This window comes from Coregonus clupeaformis, chromosome 20, assembly GCF_020615455.1.
Source record: "Coregonus clupeaformis isolate EN_2021a chromosome 20, ASM2061545v1, whole genome shotgun sequence".
NCBI lineage: Eukaryota > Metazoa > Chordata > Actinopteri > Salmoniformes > Salmonidae > Coregonus > Coregonus clupeaformis.
The window spans coordinates 7483539-7501071 of record NC_059211.1 but is presented as its reverse complement, the minus strand read 5'-3'; the positions used below and the strand labels follow the sequence as shown (position 1 = coordinate 7501071).

Genomic DNA, 17533 nt, shown 5'->3' with positions numbered 1-17533 from the left:
AGGAGACAAACCAGAGGAAGCGTTAGTCAAGGTGTTATGAGCATATTCCACCCAGGGGAGCATGGAGCTCCATGACCCAGGGTTAGACCCAGTGACACAGCGAAGAGCGGTCTCCATCTCCCTGGTTCGCTCTCTCGGCTTGCCCGTTGGTCTGGGGGTGATATCCAGAGGACAGGCTGGATGTAATGCCCAAAGCTTTACAGAAAGCTTTCCACACCTGGGAGACAAACTGGGGACCCCTGTCCGAGACAATATCCGTGGGTAGACCATGAGAGCGGAACACATGTTCAACCAAAATATCAGCCGTCTCTCTGGCAGTGGGCAGTTTAGGTAGGGCCAAAAAATGAGCGAACTTAGAAAAACGATCAATCACCGTAAGAATGACAGTCTTACCAGATGAGGGGGAAGTCCAGTGACAAAATCCATAGCGATATGCGACCAGGGCCGGCTGGGTATAGGTAGAGGTCGTAGATGACCAGCGCTGGCCTGGGTGGAGTTTTTACTTCGTGCACATACCGTACAAGCAGCAATGAAGGCTCGAGTGTCCGCCTCCATCGTGGCCCACCAGAACTTCCGTCGCACAATGTCAAGGGTCCGCGAAACTCCAGGGTGACAGGTAAGGGGAGACGAGTGAGCCCACTGAAGTACCTGGGAGCGAGCAGACTCAGGGACAAACATCCGGTTAGGAGGACCCCTCCCAGGGTCAGCTTGATGATGTTGAGCCTGTCTAACAATCCCCTCGATGTCACATGTGATGACTGCAATACTGCAGGTAGGAGGCAAAATGGGTTCAGGGTTACTACCAGTATCAACAGCCGAATGAACACGAGACAGGGCGTCAGGCTTGACGTTGCGTGACCCAGGACGGTAAGACAGAGAAAAATTGAATCTCCCAAAAAATAGTGCCCACCTGGCTTGACGGGGGTTGAGCTGCTTCGCTGACTGGAGGTAAGCCAGATTCTTATGATCCGTCCAAACGATGAAGGGTTGTTCCGCCCCCTCCAACCAATGTCGCCACTCCTCGAGAGCCAGCTTAACGGCGAGCAGTTCACGATTTCCAACATCATAATTCCTCTCTGCCTGAGAAAGTTTCCTTGAGAGAAAAGCACAGGGATGCAGTTTGTTATCTTCAGGAGAACGTTGTGACAACACTGCACCTACCCCAGTGTCGGATGCATCCACCTCCACGACAAACTGGCGGTCGGGGTCCGGCTGCATCAGAATGGGAGCCGAGGCGAAGCGATGTTTCAGTTCTTCGAACGCTGATTCGGCCCCTTCATTCCAAGCGAACGGTCGTGAGATGGAGGTGAGAGCGGTGAGTGGCGCCGCAATGCGGCTGTAGTCCTTGATGAACCTCCTATAGAAGTTCGCAAACCCCAGGAATCGTTGAAGTTGTTTTGCGGGTAGAGGGAGCTGGCCAGTCCGTGACAGCAGAGATCTTAGCTGGGTCCATCCGCAGCTCCCCCTGAGCTATGATGTAACCCAAAAAAGAGGTCTCAGACACATGAAATTCACATTTCTCCATCTTCACAAACAGCTTGTTCTCCAACAACCTTTGCAACACCTGGCGCACATGCAGTTCATGTTCCTGGGAGGACTCTGAGAAAATCAAGATATCATCCAGATAGACAAAAACAAACCGATTCAACATGTCCCGAAGGACATCATTGACTAGTGCCTGAAAAACAGCAGGGGCATTAGACAACCCAAAAGGCATAACCCGATACTCAAAATGTCCCAAGGGTGTGTTGAAGGCAGTCTTCCATTCATCACCCTTACGAATGCGCACCAGGTGATACGCATTTCGTAGATCCAGTTTCGTAAAGATGGTAGCACCATGAAGGAGGGAAAAGCAGAATTAATCAAAGGCAGAGAATACTTGTTCTTAATGGTGATGTTGTTAAGTCCACGGTAATCAATACAGGGTCTGAGGGTCTTATCCTTCTTAGCAACAAAAAAGAATCCCGCTCCTACAGGTGACGAGGAAGGACGCATAATACCTGCCGCCAAGGAGTCCCGAATGTAGTTCTCCATAGCCTCCGTCTCCGGCCGGGAGAGATTGTACAGGCGACTGCTGGGGAGCGGGGCTCCTGGCTGGAGGTCAATGGCGCAGTCGTAAGGCCGGTGAGGAGGAAGAGAAGTAGCTCTGTGTTTGCAGAAAACGGATGCCAGGTCATGATACACGTCAGGAACAGCAGAAAGATCCATGGACTCCAGTGGAGGTTGAGGCACAGTACTGGCAGGAGTCTGAGCAGAACACAAACAATTCACATGACAAAATGTGCTCCATGAAACAATGCTACCTGTCACCCAATCAATGTGTGGATTGTGTTTTATGAGCCAGGGGATACCAAGGACCAGGGAGTCTGTGGGCAGTCGATAATATGGAATTGAATGTTCTCCTGATGATTTCCCGACACTCTAAGACAAACAGGAACAGTCTGATGGGTAATGCGGGTCAACAATTGTCCATTTAGACCCTTAGCCTGCAGCGGACAGTCCATAGGAACAGTCTCCAAATCCATTTGTTGAGCCCACTCTCTATCCAAAAAGCTTTCTCGGCACCAGAGTCAATCAGCGCACTAACAGAGAAATTCTGGGACTGCCACTGGAGGGATGCCTGGAGCAGAATGCGGGGAGAAGAGGAAGAATCCGCTGCTCGGCTCACCAAAACTTCTCCCATTAATGATGAGCCGGCCCTTTTCCCGGACGGACTGGGCAGGAAGGAACGAAATGACCAGCTTCTCCACAATACAGGCAGACCCGAGCCTGAATACGACGTGCACGCTCCTCTGAGGACAACCGTGCACGACCCACCTCCATGGCTTCGGGTTCAGTGCTCCTCGTATCGACTCGGGAAGACACGGCTCTCTCCGTAGGGACGATGCAGGGAGGAGTTTGTTGATGACAGACAGGTTGCTTGGAACTAACACTCCTCTCCCCGGCGGCGCTCCCGAATCCGATTATCCAACCTGATAGTGAGTGAAATAAGATTATCCAGCGTAGGCGATTCATCATATGACACCAATTCATCTTTTAAGGTCTCAGACAAAGCATTGATGAACACTCCTTGTAATGCCTCGTCATTCCAACCACTCACTGCTGCTAAAGTCCGAAACTCCACTGCCATCTCCGCCACACTACGAGCCCCCTGCCGAAGAGAAAACAGCCGTTTCGCAGCCTCCTTGCCTCGTACGGGGTGGTCAAAAACCTTCCTCATCTCCGTGGTGAAGGCAACGTAAGCGTTGCAAATGTCCGACTGACTCTCCCAGACCGCGGATCCCCAGGCACGAGCGGAACCGCTAGTAGAGTTGATAAGGTAGGCAATACGGGCTCTTTCTGAGGCGTAGGTGAGGGGCTGTTGTTCAAACACTAACGAGCATTGAGTCAAAAATCGCCACAGGTTCCCATGTTCCCGTCATAGCGCTCTGGAGCAGGAACAAAAGGCTCTCTGATCTGGGCTGAAGGGGTAGTAAGGGCAGATACTTGATTGGAGAGTAATTGAACCTGATTAAGCAGCACCTGACTGTCCTCAGCAATCGTTTTAAACAGGGTATCATGTTGGCCAAGTAAAATGCCCTGATTGGCTATGGCAGTCCAAATTTGAGTGCACTCTGGGGTGGTATCCGAGCTACTGTCTGCTGGGTTCATGTTGGTCAGATCATACTGTTATGATTTAACTGGATAAGAACCCAAATGCAGACAAGTACACCAAGCCAGAGAAGTTTTAACAGGTTTATTTACAATGTTCAAAGTCCAGGTTTCCAAATATATGGGAAGAGCAAGTCCAGGTACAGGGAGGGTAACAGATCCAGATCAGGGCAGGTGTGGTACCGTAATGTCCTAGTGTCCGTGGTGAGTCCAAAAGAGAGGTCCGGTAATGGAGAGCAGGATGGTGGTGGCAGGAGTGAAGCGGAGGCAGGAGTCAGGTTCCAAATATCTGTGGCACAGGAGAAAAAGTAAATAGAACAGACCAAAAACACAAAGAGCAAAAATAACCAGGTTGAGTCGACAGCGAGACTAACATGGTCGTCTTGACTATGATCTGACGATGAGTGGTAAGTTTGACCGGGTCTTAAAGGCTGAGGTGATATGGTGAATGAGCTGCAGCTGGAACCCTGACTCCCGCACACCAGACTTCACTCCTGCAATCAAGGACAGACAGAGGGGAGGGAGAGAGCAGAGAGAGCTACCTATCAGCAGTAGGCCTAACATGCTCCACGCAAGATCTCACCCCGTGGGGTCAAAATGATCACAAGAATGGTGAGCAAAAATCCCAGAACCACACGGGGGGACCTAGTGAATGACCTGCAGAGAGCTGGGACCAAAGTAACAAAGCCTACCATCAGTAACACACTACGCCGCCAGGGACTCAAACCCTGCAGTGCCAGACGTGTCCCCCTGCTTAAGCCAGTACATGTCCAGGCCCGTCTGAAGTTTGCTAGAGTGCATTTGGATGATCCAGAAGAGGATTGGGAGAATGTCATATGGTCAGATGAAACCAAAATAGAACTTTTTGGTAAAAACTCAGCTCGTCGTGTTTGGAGGACAAAGAATGCTGAGTTGCATCCAAAGAACACCATACCTACTGTGAAGCATGGGGGTGGAAACATCATGCTTTGGGGCTGTTTTTCTGTAAAGGGACCAGGACGACTGATCCGTGTAAAGGAAAGAATGAATGGGGCCATGTATCGTGAGATTTTGAGTGAAAACCTCCTTCCATCAGCAAGGACATTGAAGATGAAACGTGGCTGGGTCTTTCAGCATGACAATGATCCCAAACACACCGCCCGGGCAACGAAGGAGTGGCTTCGTAAGAAGCATTTCAAGGTCCTGGAGTGACCTAGCCAGTCTCCAGATCTCAACCCAATAGAAAATCTTTGGAGGGAGTTGAAAGTCCGTGTTGCCCAGCGACAGCCCCAAAACATCACTGCTCTAGAGGAGATCTGCATGGAGGAATGGGCCAAAATACCAGCAACAGTGTGTGAAAACCTTGTGAAGACTTACAGAAAACGTTTGACCTGTGTCATTGCCAACAAAGGGTATATAACAAAGTATTGAGAAACTTTTGTTATTGACCAAATACTTATTTTCCACCATAATTTGCAAATAAATTCATTAAAAAAAGATTTTCTGGATTTTTTCTTCTCATTTTGTCTGTCATAGTTGACGTGTACTATGATGTACTATGATGAAAATTACAGGCCTCTCTCATCTTTTTAAGTGGGAGAACTTGCACAATTGGTGGCTGACTAAATACTTTTTTTCTTCACTGTATTCTATTACATATGGTTAAAACCACCATGTTTTTTCACCAAGGTGATTGAGGGGATGAGCATGAACGCATCATCCGAGAGAGACCTGGCGTCGCTGAGCAGACTGACCACCATGCTGGTCAGGGTCCTGGAGGCCAGTCCGGACATCCTCACATCCACCGACGTCCTCTTCCTCACGGAGATGATGAAACTGGACTCCACCACCACCACCACCCAGGAGGTCAACCATGCCCAGGGGAGCCTAGACTCTGCCGAGGCCATGGTCTCCATTGCCACCAACTACCTGAAACTGGCCAGTCTCATCCTGGATCCTAAGATGGCCGCCCAGTGGCTAGGTCGGCCGGAGGACGTTGTACGTGTTCAGTGTTCACACGTTTATATCATGTATTATACCAGCAAACAAAACTGGTCAGGTTGTATACTGGTCGTATAAGGAAATACTGGTTCTATAAGGAAGTTGTAATCTGACCACATAACAACAGGAACATTATGTATTTTTCATGACTTCTTGATCTTGTCGTGAATAAATATGTCATTACCTGGTTGTAACAGAGACCAGTTCGTTGTATTCTGGTTGCATGACCAGTTTTCAACCTGAAAATCCCATTTTGGTAATATGTTTTTGTTTCACACAAATGCGAAGGTTTTCAATATGCTCACATTGAAGCTGTTGCTTCTTTATTGACTAAGTTGATGTATTTTTTTCTTCCATACAGGCTACTGTGGGACCATTCACTGTGGTGGAGAGCATTGATAAACTGACTGGAGCTTTAGCAGATGTGCTATTTGCAGAGGGGAAAAGCTTTACACTCTCAATGGAAAACATAGGTAATGATATTGCTTGCATCAGTCTTTTTATAGTGTTGCTAAACATCTTTAAAATGAGGTCTTATTAAGGATAAAATGTATGTGGTTAAGAACTGGAGATAGAAGCAAACGAACTAGAGAATAGAGGTGATAGACAAGACATGACAAAGAAAAGGAGTTCACTTTGCAGTGGTATTGTCACGATCGTTATGAGAAGCGGACCAAGGCGCAGCGTGATAGGCGTACATACTTTATTAAAGTGTACACAACACGAACAAAAACAACAAAACGATACGTGAAGTCCTAGGTAATACAACAAACCATACGGAACAAGATCCCACAAAACTAAAATGCCAAAAGGCTGCCTAAGTATGGTCCCCAATCAGAGACAACGAGCTACAGCTGTCTCTGATTGGGAACCACCCTGGCCAACATAGAAATAAACGATCTAGAACAAATCCCATAGAAAACTAAACATAACAAGTCCACACCCTGGCTCAACATTTAAGAGTCCCCAGAGCCAGGGCGTGACAGGTATTAGATGACTCAGTCTGTCGGAGTATAGTATTTGAATCAAATCAAATGTTATTTGTCACATGCAGAGAGAAAGAAAATAGAGAAATAATAGGAAAGTTATAACATGTAATAATAAAAGTAATAATATATACACAATGAGTAACGATAACTTGTCTATATACAAGGGGTACAAATACTGAGTTGATGGGCAGGGGTACGAGGTAATTGAGGTAGATATGTACAGATAACTAGGAACAAAGTGACTAGGCAACAAGATAGGTAATAAACAGTAGCAGCAGTGTTTGTGATTAATCAAAAAAAGTTAGGGTAAATGCAGATAGTCCGGGTAGCTACAGTGAGGGAAAAAAGTATTTGATCCCCTGCTGATTTTGTACGTTTTTCTCACTGACAAAGACATGATCAGTCTATAATTTTAATGGTAGGTTTATTTGAACAGTGAGAAACAGAATAACAACAAAAAAATCCAGAAAAACGCATGTCAAAAATGTTATAAATTGATTTGCATTTTAATGAGGGAAATAAGTATTTGAACCCCTCTCAATCAGAAAGATTTCTGACTCCCAGGTGTCTTTTATACAGGTAACGAGCTGAGATTAGGAGCACACTCTTAAAGGGAGTGCTCCTAATCTCAGCTTGTTACCTGTATAAAAGACACCTGTCCACAGAAGCAATCAATCAATCAGATTCCAAACTCTCCACCATGGCCAAGACCAAAGAGCTCTCCTCGGTACCGCTTGCCGCTCAAGTTTTCCGTTTTTTTGTCTTATTTTTTTTTGTTTCACAAGAAAAAATATTTTACATCTTCAAAGTGGTAGGCATGTTGTGTAAATCAAATGATACAAACCCCCAAAAATCAATTTTAATTCCAGGTTGTAAGGCAACAAAATAGGATAAATGCCAAGGGGGGTGAATACTTTCGCAAGCCACTGTAGATCATGGGAAAAGGCCGCACTTGACCGTTGCACTTGAATCATTCCCACGGTGAATGGCTAGGCCCGCTACGCTGTGAAAACACATACTATTGCAGAGACTTTGATATTTCTGGCCGCAATTGAACTGTTGAAAACAATGTGTGGGAGGCAGAGGCACAGAAACTCACATCAATACCTTTGTCAGATAAGACTGTTGAACAAATAATGTATTATATTGTTAGCAATCAAGAGGAAACTGACTCAACGACTCAAAACTCCCCAGCTTATGCTCTCCAAATGGACGTTAGCTGTGAGGGCCGAGATGCCCATGTGTTGACTTTTGTCTGCTATACATGTCAGGGGATGCTATTCACGAGGACATATTGTTCTGTCTCACGATTCCCGAGCATGGAAGAGCACAGGGGATGTTCAGTGTGCTGCGTGCCTATATTGACGAAAAACAGAATCCATGGGGTCGAATGGTGGGCTTTTGCACAGATGGGGCTCTATCTATAGCGGGATGGCGGGCAGGCCTCTGCACTCTAGTTATGAATGTGTCTCCCTCTGCCATATGGACACATTGTATGATACCGAGAGCAACTGGCAGCAAAAGAGCTGAGCACAGAACTCTGCAGCAGGTAAGCACAGATATACTGCAGCAGGTAACTTTGATTGTAAACTACATCAAACCACATCCACTGCACGCCTGTTGAAAAGAAAATGTGTTTCCTTGCCTATGTAACAGACATATTTGGGAAACTGAACAAACTGAAGGCAGGGGAAATGCAGGGGAAATACAAAAACATTATACTGATGAGTGACCGAATCAATGGATTCAGAGGAAATAATTCTTATTTGAGAGAGTATTTCAAAAGCGAATCACTCAGCTGTGCATGTTTCTAACAGAAAACAGCATCAGTAAGTGCCCCACACGAGTGATGACTGCTCACCTCCAACGCTTGGAAGAGAACTTTGGGACCTACTTTCCATTCCGTTTGACTGTGATACTGGCTCAGTTGACATGCCGGTAAGTGAAATGGAACAGCTGATCGAGCTGTCATGTGACCGAATGCCTTCACAGGTCAGTTTTGGTTATTGACTCAAAGGGAATACCCTGCCGTCTCCCTCTGAGCATTAATGCCACGATCAAAACAACTGGGAACTCGGAAATCTCAGACTTCAGTGTGTTCAAGAAAACTGGGAACCCTGACAGGGATCTTTTTTTTTTTGGAACAGTCATCCAACTCGGAATTCAAACTCAGGAACTCGGGCCTCTTTCTAGAGTTCCGACCTGAAGATCACTGACGTCATGATTTGACCTCGTATTTTTCAGAGTTCCCAGTTGTCTTGAAAGCACCATAAAACTCATAGTACCCTTCGCCAGCTCTAATCTGTGAAGCTGGTTTCAGTGCTCTCGTCTGCATAACAACCAAATATCGATTCAGGTTGGATGTGACAGAATAGATGAGGTGTGTGTTGCCCTCTGACTTTGAGAAGCTCCGACGCAACATGCATCAAGCACACCCATCTCCTTAGCGGTGGTGAGGTATGATACATTATGTCAGACTAATTTGCAATTGACTGTCATAGCCCCACATTAAAAGTATGTGATGGTTGTGTTGAGAAGACAATCAGAAATACTGTTAGAATGTTTTTCAATTGATTGCCATAGCCCCAAATAAAAAGTAAACATTGGCTGTTAATTACATACACTACATTACCAAAATTGTGTGGACACCTGCTTGTCGAACATCTCATTCCAAAATCATGGGTATTAATATGGAGTTGTCCCCCATTTGCTGATAAACAGCCTCCACTCTTCTGGGAAGGCTTTCCACTAGATGTTGGAACATTGCTGCGGGGACTTGTTTCCATTCAGCCACAAGAGCATTAGTGAGGTCGAGCACGGATGTTGGGAGATTAGTCCTGGCTCGCAGTCAGTGTTCCAGTTCATCCCAGAGGTGTTCGATGGGGTTGAGGTCAGGGCTCTGTGCAGGCCAGTCAAGTTCTTGCGCACCGATCTCAACAAACCATTTCTGTATGGACCTCGCTTTGTGCACAGGGGCATTGTCATGCTGAAACAGGAAAGGGCCTTCCCCAAACTGTTGCCACAAAGTTGGAAGCACAGAATCTTCTAGAATGTCATTGTATGCTGTAGCATTAAGATATCCCTTCACTGGAACTAAGGGGCCTAGCCCGAACCATGAAAAACAGCACCAGAACATTATTCCTCCTCCACCAAACTTTACCGTTGGCACTATGCATTGGGGCAGGTAGCGTTCTCCGCCAAACCCAGATTTGTCTGTTGGACTGCCAAATGGTGAAGCATGATTCATCACTCCAGAAAATGCGTTTCCACAGCTCCAGAGTCCAATGGCAGCGAGCTTTACACCACTCCAGCCGACGCTTGGCATTGCACATGGTGAACTTAGGCTTGTGTGCGGCTACTCGGCCATGGAAACCCATTTCGTGAAGCTCCCGACTGTTAGTCAAAGCTCAAACCAAGTTTATTCACCCACTGGGTCAAACAGCTGAAAAGACAAAGACATGTTTCTACCAGCACAAGTATTTATACCCTCCTTTAGGCGGAGTCTCCTGCTTGCATCTCTAAACATTACATCTTTGTTGCTGGGCAGGAAGTTAAGTGGTGTGTGTAATAAAACGGTTCCTCCTCCCTTCATCTGACCTGACCTCAGCCCACATTCCTCACTAATCCACAGCTATCCAACCTTATCAGTGACCGCAACCAAGTGATTGCCGTTTCCCTCACTTAGTAACTTTCCAGACCCATACTTCTTATCCAACCTCCATTGACCCCATCATATACATTGCTCATACAGTGGGGAGAACAAGTATTTGATACACTGCCGATTTTGCAGGTTTTCCTACTTACAAAGCATGTAGAGGTCTGTAATTTTTATCATAGGTACACTTCAACTGTGAGAGACGGAATCTAAAACCAAAATCCAGAAAATCACATTGTATGATTTTTAAGTAATTAATTTGCATTTTATTGCATGACATAAGTATTTGATCACCTACCAACCAGTAAGAATTACGGCTCTCACAGACCTGTTAGTTTTTCTTTAAGAAGCCCTCCTGTTCTCCACTAATTACCTGTATTAACTGCACCTGTTTGAAATCGTTACCTGTATAAAAGACACCTGTCCACACACTCAATCAAACAGACTCCAACCTCTCCACAATGGCCAAGACCAGAGAGCTGTGTAAGGACATCAGGGATAAAATTGTAGACCTGCACAAGGCTGGGATGGGCTACAGGACAATAGGCAAGCAGCTTGGTGAGAAGGCAACAACTGTTGGCGCAATTATTAGAAAATGGAAGAAGTTCAAGATGACGGTCAATCACCCTCGGTCTGGGGCTCCATGCAAGATCTCACCTTGTGGGGCATCAATGATCATGAGGAAGGTGAGGGATCAGCCCAGAACTACACGACAGGACCTGGTCAATGACCTGAAGAGAGCTGGGACCACAGTCTCAAAGAAAACCATTAGTAACACACTACGCCGTCATGGATTAAAATCCTGCAGCGCACGCAAGGTCCCCCTGCTCAAGCCAGCGCATGTCCAGGCCAGTCTGAAGTTTTCCAATGACCATCTGGATGATCCAGAGGAGGAATGGGAGAAGGTCATGTGGTCTGATGAGACAAAAATATAGCTTTTTGGTCTAAACTCCACTCGCCGTGTTTGGAGGAAGAAGGATGAGTACAACCCCAAGAACACCATCCCAACCGTGAAGCATTGCTTTGGAGATGCTTTTCTGCAAAGGGGACAGGACGACTGCACCGTATTGAGGGGAGGATGGATGGGGCCATGTATCGCGAGATCTTGGCCAACAACCTCCTTCCCTCAGTAAGAGCATTGAAGATGGGTCGTGGCTGGGTCTTCCAGCATGAAAATGACCCGAAACACACAGCCAGGGCAACTAAGGAGTTGCTCCGTAAGAAGCATCTCAAGGTCCTGGAGTGGCCTAGCCAGTCTCCAGACCTGAACCCAATAGAACATCTTTGGAGGGAGCTGAAAGTCCGTATTGCCCAGCGACAGCCCCGAAACCTAAAGGATCTGGAGAAGGTCTGTTTGGAGGAGTGGGCCAAAATCCCTGCTGCAGTGTGTGCAAACCTGGTCAAGACCTACAGGAAACGTATGATCTCTGTAATTGCAAACAAAGGTTTCTGTACCAAATATTAAGTTCTGCTTTTCTGATGTATCAAATACTTATGTCATGCAATAAAATGCAAATTAATTCCTTAAAAATCATACAATGTGATTTTCTGGATTTTTGTTTTAGATTCCGTCTCTCACAGTTGAAGTGTACCTATGATAAAAATTACAGACCTCTACATGCTTTGTAAGTAGGAAAACCTGCAAAATCGGCAGTGTATCAAATACTTGTTCTCCCCACTGTACATGTACCCATTAACTTCTAGTATAGCAAGTTTTTCAAATTACAACCCAACACCATGAACGGTTCTTGTGCTGACATTGCTTCCAGAGGCAGTTTGGAACTCGGTTGTGAGTGTTGCACCTAAGGCCAGATGATTTTTACGCGCTTCGGCAGTCTCGTTCTGTGAGATTGTGTGGCCTACCACTTCGTGGCTGAGCCGTTGTTGCGCCTAGACGTTTCCACTTCACAATAACAGCACTTACAGTGAGGGAAAAAAGTATTTGATCCCCTGCTGATTTTGTACGTTTGCCCACTGACAAAGAAATTATCAGTCTATAGTTTTAATGGTAGGTTTATTTGAACAGTGAGAGACAGAATAACAACAAAGAAATCCAGAAAAATGCATGTCAAAAATTTTATAAATTGATTTGCATTTTAATGAGGGAAATAAGTATTTTTTCCCTCACTGTATAGTTGACCAGGGCAGCTCTAGAATGGCAGAAATTTGACGAACTGACTTGTTGGAAAGGTGGCATCCTATGATGGTGCCACGTTGAAAGTCACTGAGCTCTTCAATAAGGCCATTCTACTGCCAATGTTTGTCTATGGAGATTGCATGGCTGTGTGCTCGATTTTATACACCTGTCAGCAATGGGTGTGGTTGATATAGCCGAATCCATTCATTTGAAGGGGTGTCCACATACTTTTGTATATATAGTGTACTTTTTTTCACATGGTTGGTGTTCAGATAATTTTTTGATATCGAAATGGGGTCATGGGCCAAGAAAGTTTGGGAGCCCCTGGTCTATGACTTGGGTGGCTGGAGTCTTTGACAATTTTCTGGGCCAGGCACCGCCTGGTATAGAGGTCCAAGGTGGCAGGGAGCTCGGCCCCAGTGATTTACTGGGTCGTACTCACTACCCTCTAGCGCGTTGCGGGCGGATGCTAAGCAGTTGTCATACCAAGTGGTGATGCAGCCAGTCAATATGCTCTCAATGGTGCAGCTGTAGAACATTTTGAGGATCTGAGGGCCTATGCCAAATCCTTTCAGCCATCGTAGGTGGAAGAGGCAGTTCGTGCCCTCTTAATGACTGTGTTGGTGTGTGTGGACCATGATAAATCCTTAGTGATGTAGACACCAAGGAACTTGAATCTCTCGACCCGCTCCACTACAGCCCCGCCGATGTGAATGGGGGCTTGCATGGCCCTCCATTTCCTGTAGTCCAAGATGAGCTCCTTTGTCTTGCTGACGTTGAGGGAGAGGTTGTTGTCCTGGCACCACACTGCCAGGTCTCTGACCTCCTCCCTATAGGCTGTCTCATCGTCGTCGGTGATCAGGCCTACCGCTGTTGTGTCGTCGTATACTCCTGAGTGGCGCAGTGGTCTAAGGCACTGCATCGCAGTGCTAACTGTGCCACTAGAGATCCTGGTTCGAATCCAGGCTCTGTCGCCGCCGGCCGCGACCGGGAGACTCATGGGCGGCGCACAATTGGCCCAGCGTCGTCCAGGGTAGGGGAGGGAATGGCCGGCAGGGATGTAGCTCAGTTGATAGAGCATGGCGTTTGCAACGCCAGGGTTGTGGGTTCGATTCCCACGGGGGGCCAGTATTAAAAAAACATGTATTCACTAACTGTAAGTCGCTCTGGATAAGAGCGTCTGCTAAATGACTAAAAAAATAAAAAAACGTAATGATGGTGTTGGAGTCGTGCGCGGCCACGCAGTCGTGGGTGAACAGGGGTACAGCACGCACCCCTGAGGGGAGCCGTGTTGAGGATCAGCGTGGCAGATGTGTTGTTGCCTACCCTCACCACCACACATCAGGAAGACCAGGATCCAGTTGCAGAGGTAGGTGTTCAGTCCCAGGGTCCATAGCTTAGTGATGAGCTTAGAGGGCACTATGGTGTTGAATGCTGAGCTGTAGTCAATGAACAGCGTTCTCACATAGGTGTTCCTCATGTCCAGGTGGGAGAGGGCAGTGTGGAGTGCAATAGAGATTCGGTGGTATGCGAATTGGAGTGGGTCCAGGGTGTCTGGGATGATGGTGTGGATGTTGCCTGTAATGCATGGCTTCTCGTTGGGAAATGACAGTTACGATCACTGTGTGGACGACGTCGTCGATGCACTTATTAATGAAGCTGGTGACTGATGTGGTAAATTCCTCAATGCCATCGGATGAATCCCGGAACATATTCCAGTGTGTGCTATCGGAACAGTCCTGTAGCTTAGCATCCGCTTCATCGGACCACTTCCACATTGGGCGCGTCAGTGGTACTTCCTGTTTTTGCTTGTAAGCAGGAATCATGATGCTAGAGTTATTTGGCAGATTTGCCAAATGGAGTGTGAGAGAGAGCTTTGCATGTGTTTCTGTGTGTGGAGTAATGGTGATCTAGAGTTTTTTTGCCTCTAGTTGCACAGGTGACGTGCTTGTAGAAATGAGGTAAAATTGATTTCAGTTTCCCTGCATTAAAATCACTGGCCACTAGGAGCGCCACCTCTGGATGAGCATTTGCTTATTTGCCTTTGGCCCTTTACAGCTCGTTGAGTGTGGTCTTAATGCCAGCGTCGGTTTGTGGTGGTAAATAGACACACTGTTTTTTCACAGAAACATTTTGCACAAACACAGTCTTTACAAAATGATGTCCTGAATGTGAGCAGTTTATTTTTGGATGCATTGTTCAGCCATTCACAATCATCCAAACCGGAAAATGTAGGCTACATTAGTCCTAGCGCTAACTGAGGAAAGATTGACGTAACACAAGCGGTCATATTTAGCTAACTCTCGGCTGACAGAAACCACAATATGAATTAGCTAATAGCAATTACTATTTACAATTCATCACATCACGGGTGAGCTCACCATTGATCGAAATAATTGAGCAAAACACTTTCTAAAAATCGAAAGTAATCCGATGATGGGTAGTGTGTGCGCGCCACAATGTTTTTTTCCCCCACGTCAACCAAAGATAAGAAGAGGAGACAAGATTAGTTTTGTCTGTTTGCAGTACGCATGTTGAAGGGGGTGTGTCGTCTACGATCATTCACTTTGCTTCATTCACTTATGGAAGTTTACTCGAAAGATGAGTGAACCATTCCTTCACCTCATTATAACATTGGTATAACAGATGTTTACGTGACACCCAGAATGCATTGTATAATGTCAACAAACATGGCGCAACACATAGCTGGCAGATAGCTTAGCATTAGCTCATTGTAATCAGTACAACCTATTTTACACACATCATAGGTGTCCATTACAATCTATTCAATAATTGGAATGCATTATTTGTCACCAGTACTTGAAAACATGAATAAAACTGTAAATACATTATGCTCCATACATACATACGATATACAGAAAATAAGGCACATACTTTGATAGGAATGCACACATGTCCAAAGTTATTATTTCTAAGGAAAACAACAATGAAGGCAATGCGAGCGCCAGCCAAAAAATTTGCCAGTTCGTGCAAGACTGCGCAAATGTCAGCATACTGGATCTGAGGAAACACTGGGGAAGTGCTTGGGCTCTCCTCAAAGAGAGAAGTTTGTCCGGCACAGTAAAGCCTCAAACATAAATTGTCCGCAACAGTGAAATGGGCTACTTCTATGTGAATTAATGAGGAGGCGGAACACACCTCAATTCAAACTGTTAGAAAATAAAACTTCTTAGAAAATAATTCAAAATAATTAGAAATTAGAAACATAGCCTATAGATAATTAGCAGGCAGCGCGTGTTAAATGTCCTGTTGCGTAACAATCACATTTTGGAACAGTGAATGCATTCTTATTTTCAATTTTTTTTTTTTTTTTTACTTTTTACCCTGTTTTTCTCCCCAATTTCGTGATATCCTTTTGGTAGTTACAGTGTTGTCCCATTGCTGCAACTCCCATACGGACTTGGGAGAGGCGAAGGTCGAGAGCCATGCGTCCTCCGAAACACGACCCGCCAAGCCGCACAGCTTCATGACACACTGCACGCTTAACCCGGAAGCCAGCCGCACCAATATGTCAGAGGAAACCTGCATGTGCCCGGCTGCCACAAGGAGTCGCTAGAGCGTGATGGGACAAGGCCATCCCAGCTGGCCAAACCCTCCCCTAACCCGGACGACGCTGGGACAATTGCTTGCCGCCTCATGGGTCTCCCGGTCGCGGCTGGCTGTGACACAGCCCGGGATCAAACCCGGATCTGTAGTGATGCCTCTAGCACTGTGATGCAATGCCTTAGACCGCTCCCCAGTGAATGCATTCTGACATCACGGGCATAAAACAACTCATGCTGGGGTGACCATTAGAGATATTTGGAACTCAAGTGTGAAAAGGTTAATATTAGAGATTGTGCACCAGCTGTTGTTAACAAAGAGACACACCTCCCCCCTTGAGCTTACCCTAAGCTGATGTTCTGTCCTGCCAATGCATAGAACAACCAGCTAGATGTACTGTATATTATCCATGTCCTTGTTCAGCCACGACTCTGAGAAACATAGGACGTTACAGTTCTTCAGGGCCCGTTGATAGGATAGTCTCAAACGGAGCTTGTCCAGTTTGTTCTCCAGTGATTGTACGTTCATCAATAGAACAGAGGGACAGAGTTGTGGGTTTTTGGGCCAAATATATGTGAATTATAAGTGAGCTTGGACAAACACACGTGTTAAGCCCCTAGAGTCAATGTTTGCGCCCCCGCGGAAATCTAAGTAGCATAATAAAATAATCCCCATCAAAATCCGTCAGTTTAACCTAGAGCAGTGATTCCCAACTCCTCGAGTACCCCCAACAGCACACACTTTTGTTGTAGCCCCGGACAAGCACACCTGATTCAACTTGTCAACTAATCATCAAGCCCTCCATGAGTTGAATCAGGTGAGTTTGTCTGGGGCTACAACATAAATGTGTGCTGTTGCGGGTAGTCGAGGAGTTGGGAAACACTGAGCTAGAGATATCTCAATCCACCGCATCAGCCAATGTTGCCCTTCCCCATTTGCGGTGAAAGGTGGCATAGCTAGAGCGGTGTTTGTCAGACCAGGAGATCTTTTCACAAAAACGACCGTAGCGTTGGAATGGTTTTGCTTACAAACTATGGCCCCTCTCTGGAAAGATGAGACTCACAATGGTGTTCTTCGTTTTGCTCTACGACCCCCACAAGCGTCACAGAACACGTCTGAAGTTGGTACAGCCGATCTGCCAACTTCTGTCTGTAGCATTCGAACAGGTTGGGCTACACACTAATAATAATAAAATGTCTCTCAGATATAGGACAAACACTTCAGAACAAACTTCCTTTTGATTTGTTGGGGGACTATCTGTTTATCAATGTATGAAGCTGTTGAATGAATGAATTGGTCATTTAGCAGACGCTCTTATCCAGAGCGACTTACAGGAGCAATTAGGGTTAAGTGCCTTGCTCAAGGGCACATCGACAGGTTTTTCACCTAGTCGGCTCGGGGATTAGAACCAGCGACCTTTCGGTTACTGGCACAACGCTCTTAACCACTAAGCTACCTGCCGCCCCTGTTATTCAATGCATTTATATGGTCTATTAGCAGTAAGGCCAAATTCAATGTTTCATCAAAAAAATATAACATATATATTTTTGATACCTT

General features: G+C 46.1%; 1 protein-coding gene across 2 annotated transcripts in view; it reads left to right on the top strand.

Annotated features, from left to right (window-relative positions):
* LOC121533778 (adhesion G-protein coupled receptor D2) overlaps nucleotides 1-17533 on the top strand; it is a 178647-nt gene that overhangs the window by 33689 nt on the left and 127425 nt on the right. For both annotated transcript variants that reach the window (XM_041840017.2, XM_041840018.2), the window contains exons 7-8: nucleotides 5320-5628; nucleotides 5993-6104. In XM_041840017.2, the coding sequence (XP_041695951.1) occupies nucleotides 5320-5628; nucleotides 5993-6104 (421 nt within the window). The remainder of the gene's footprint in view (nucleotides 1-5319; nucleotides 5629-5992; nucleotides 6105-17533) is intronic.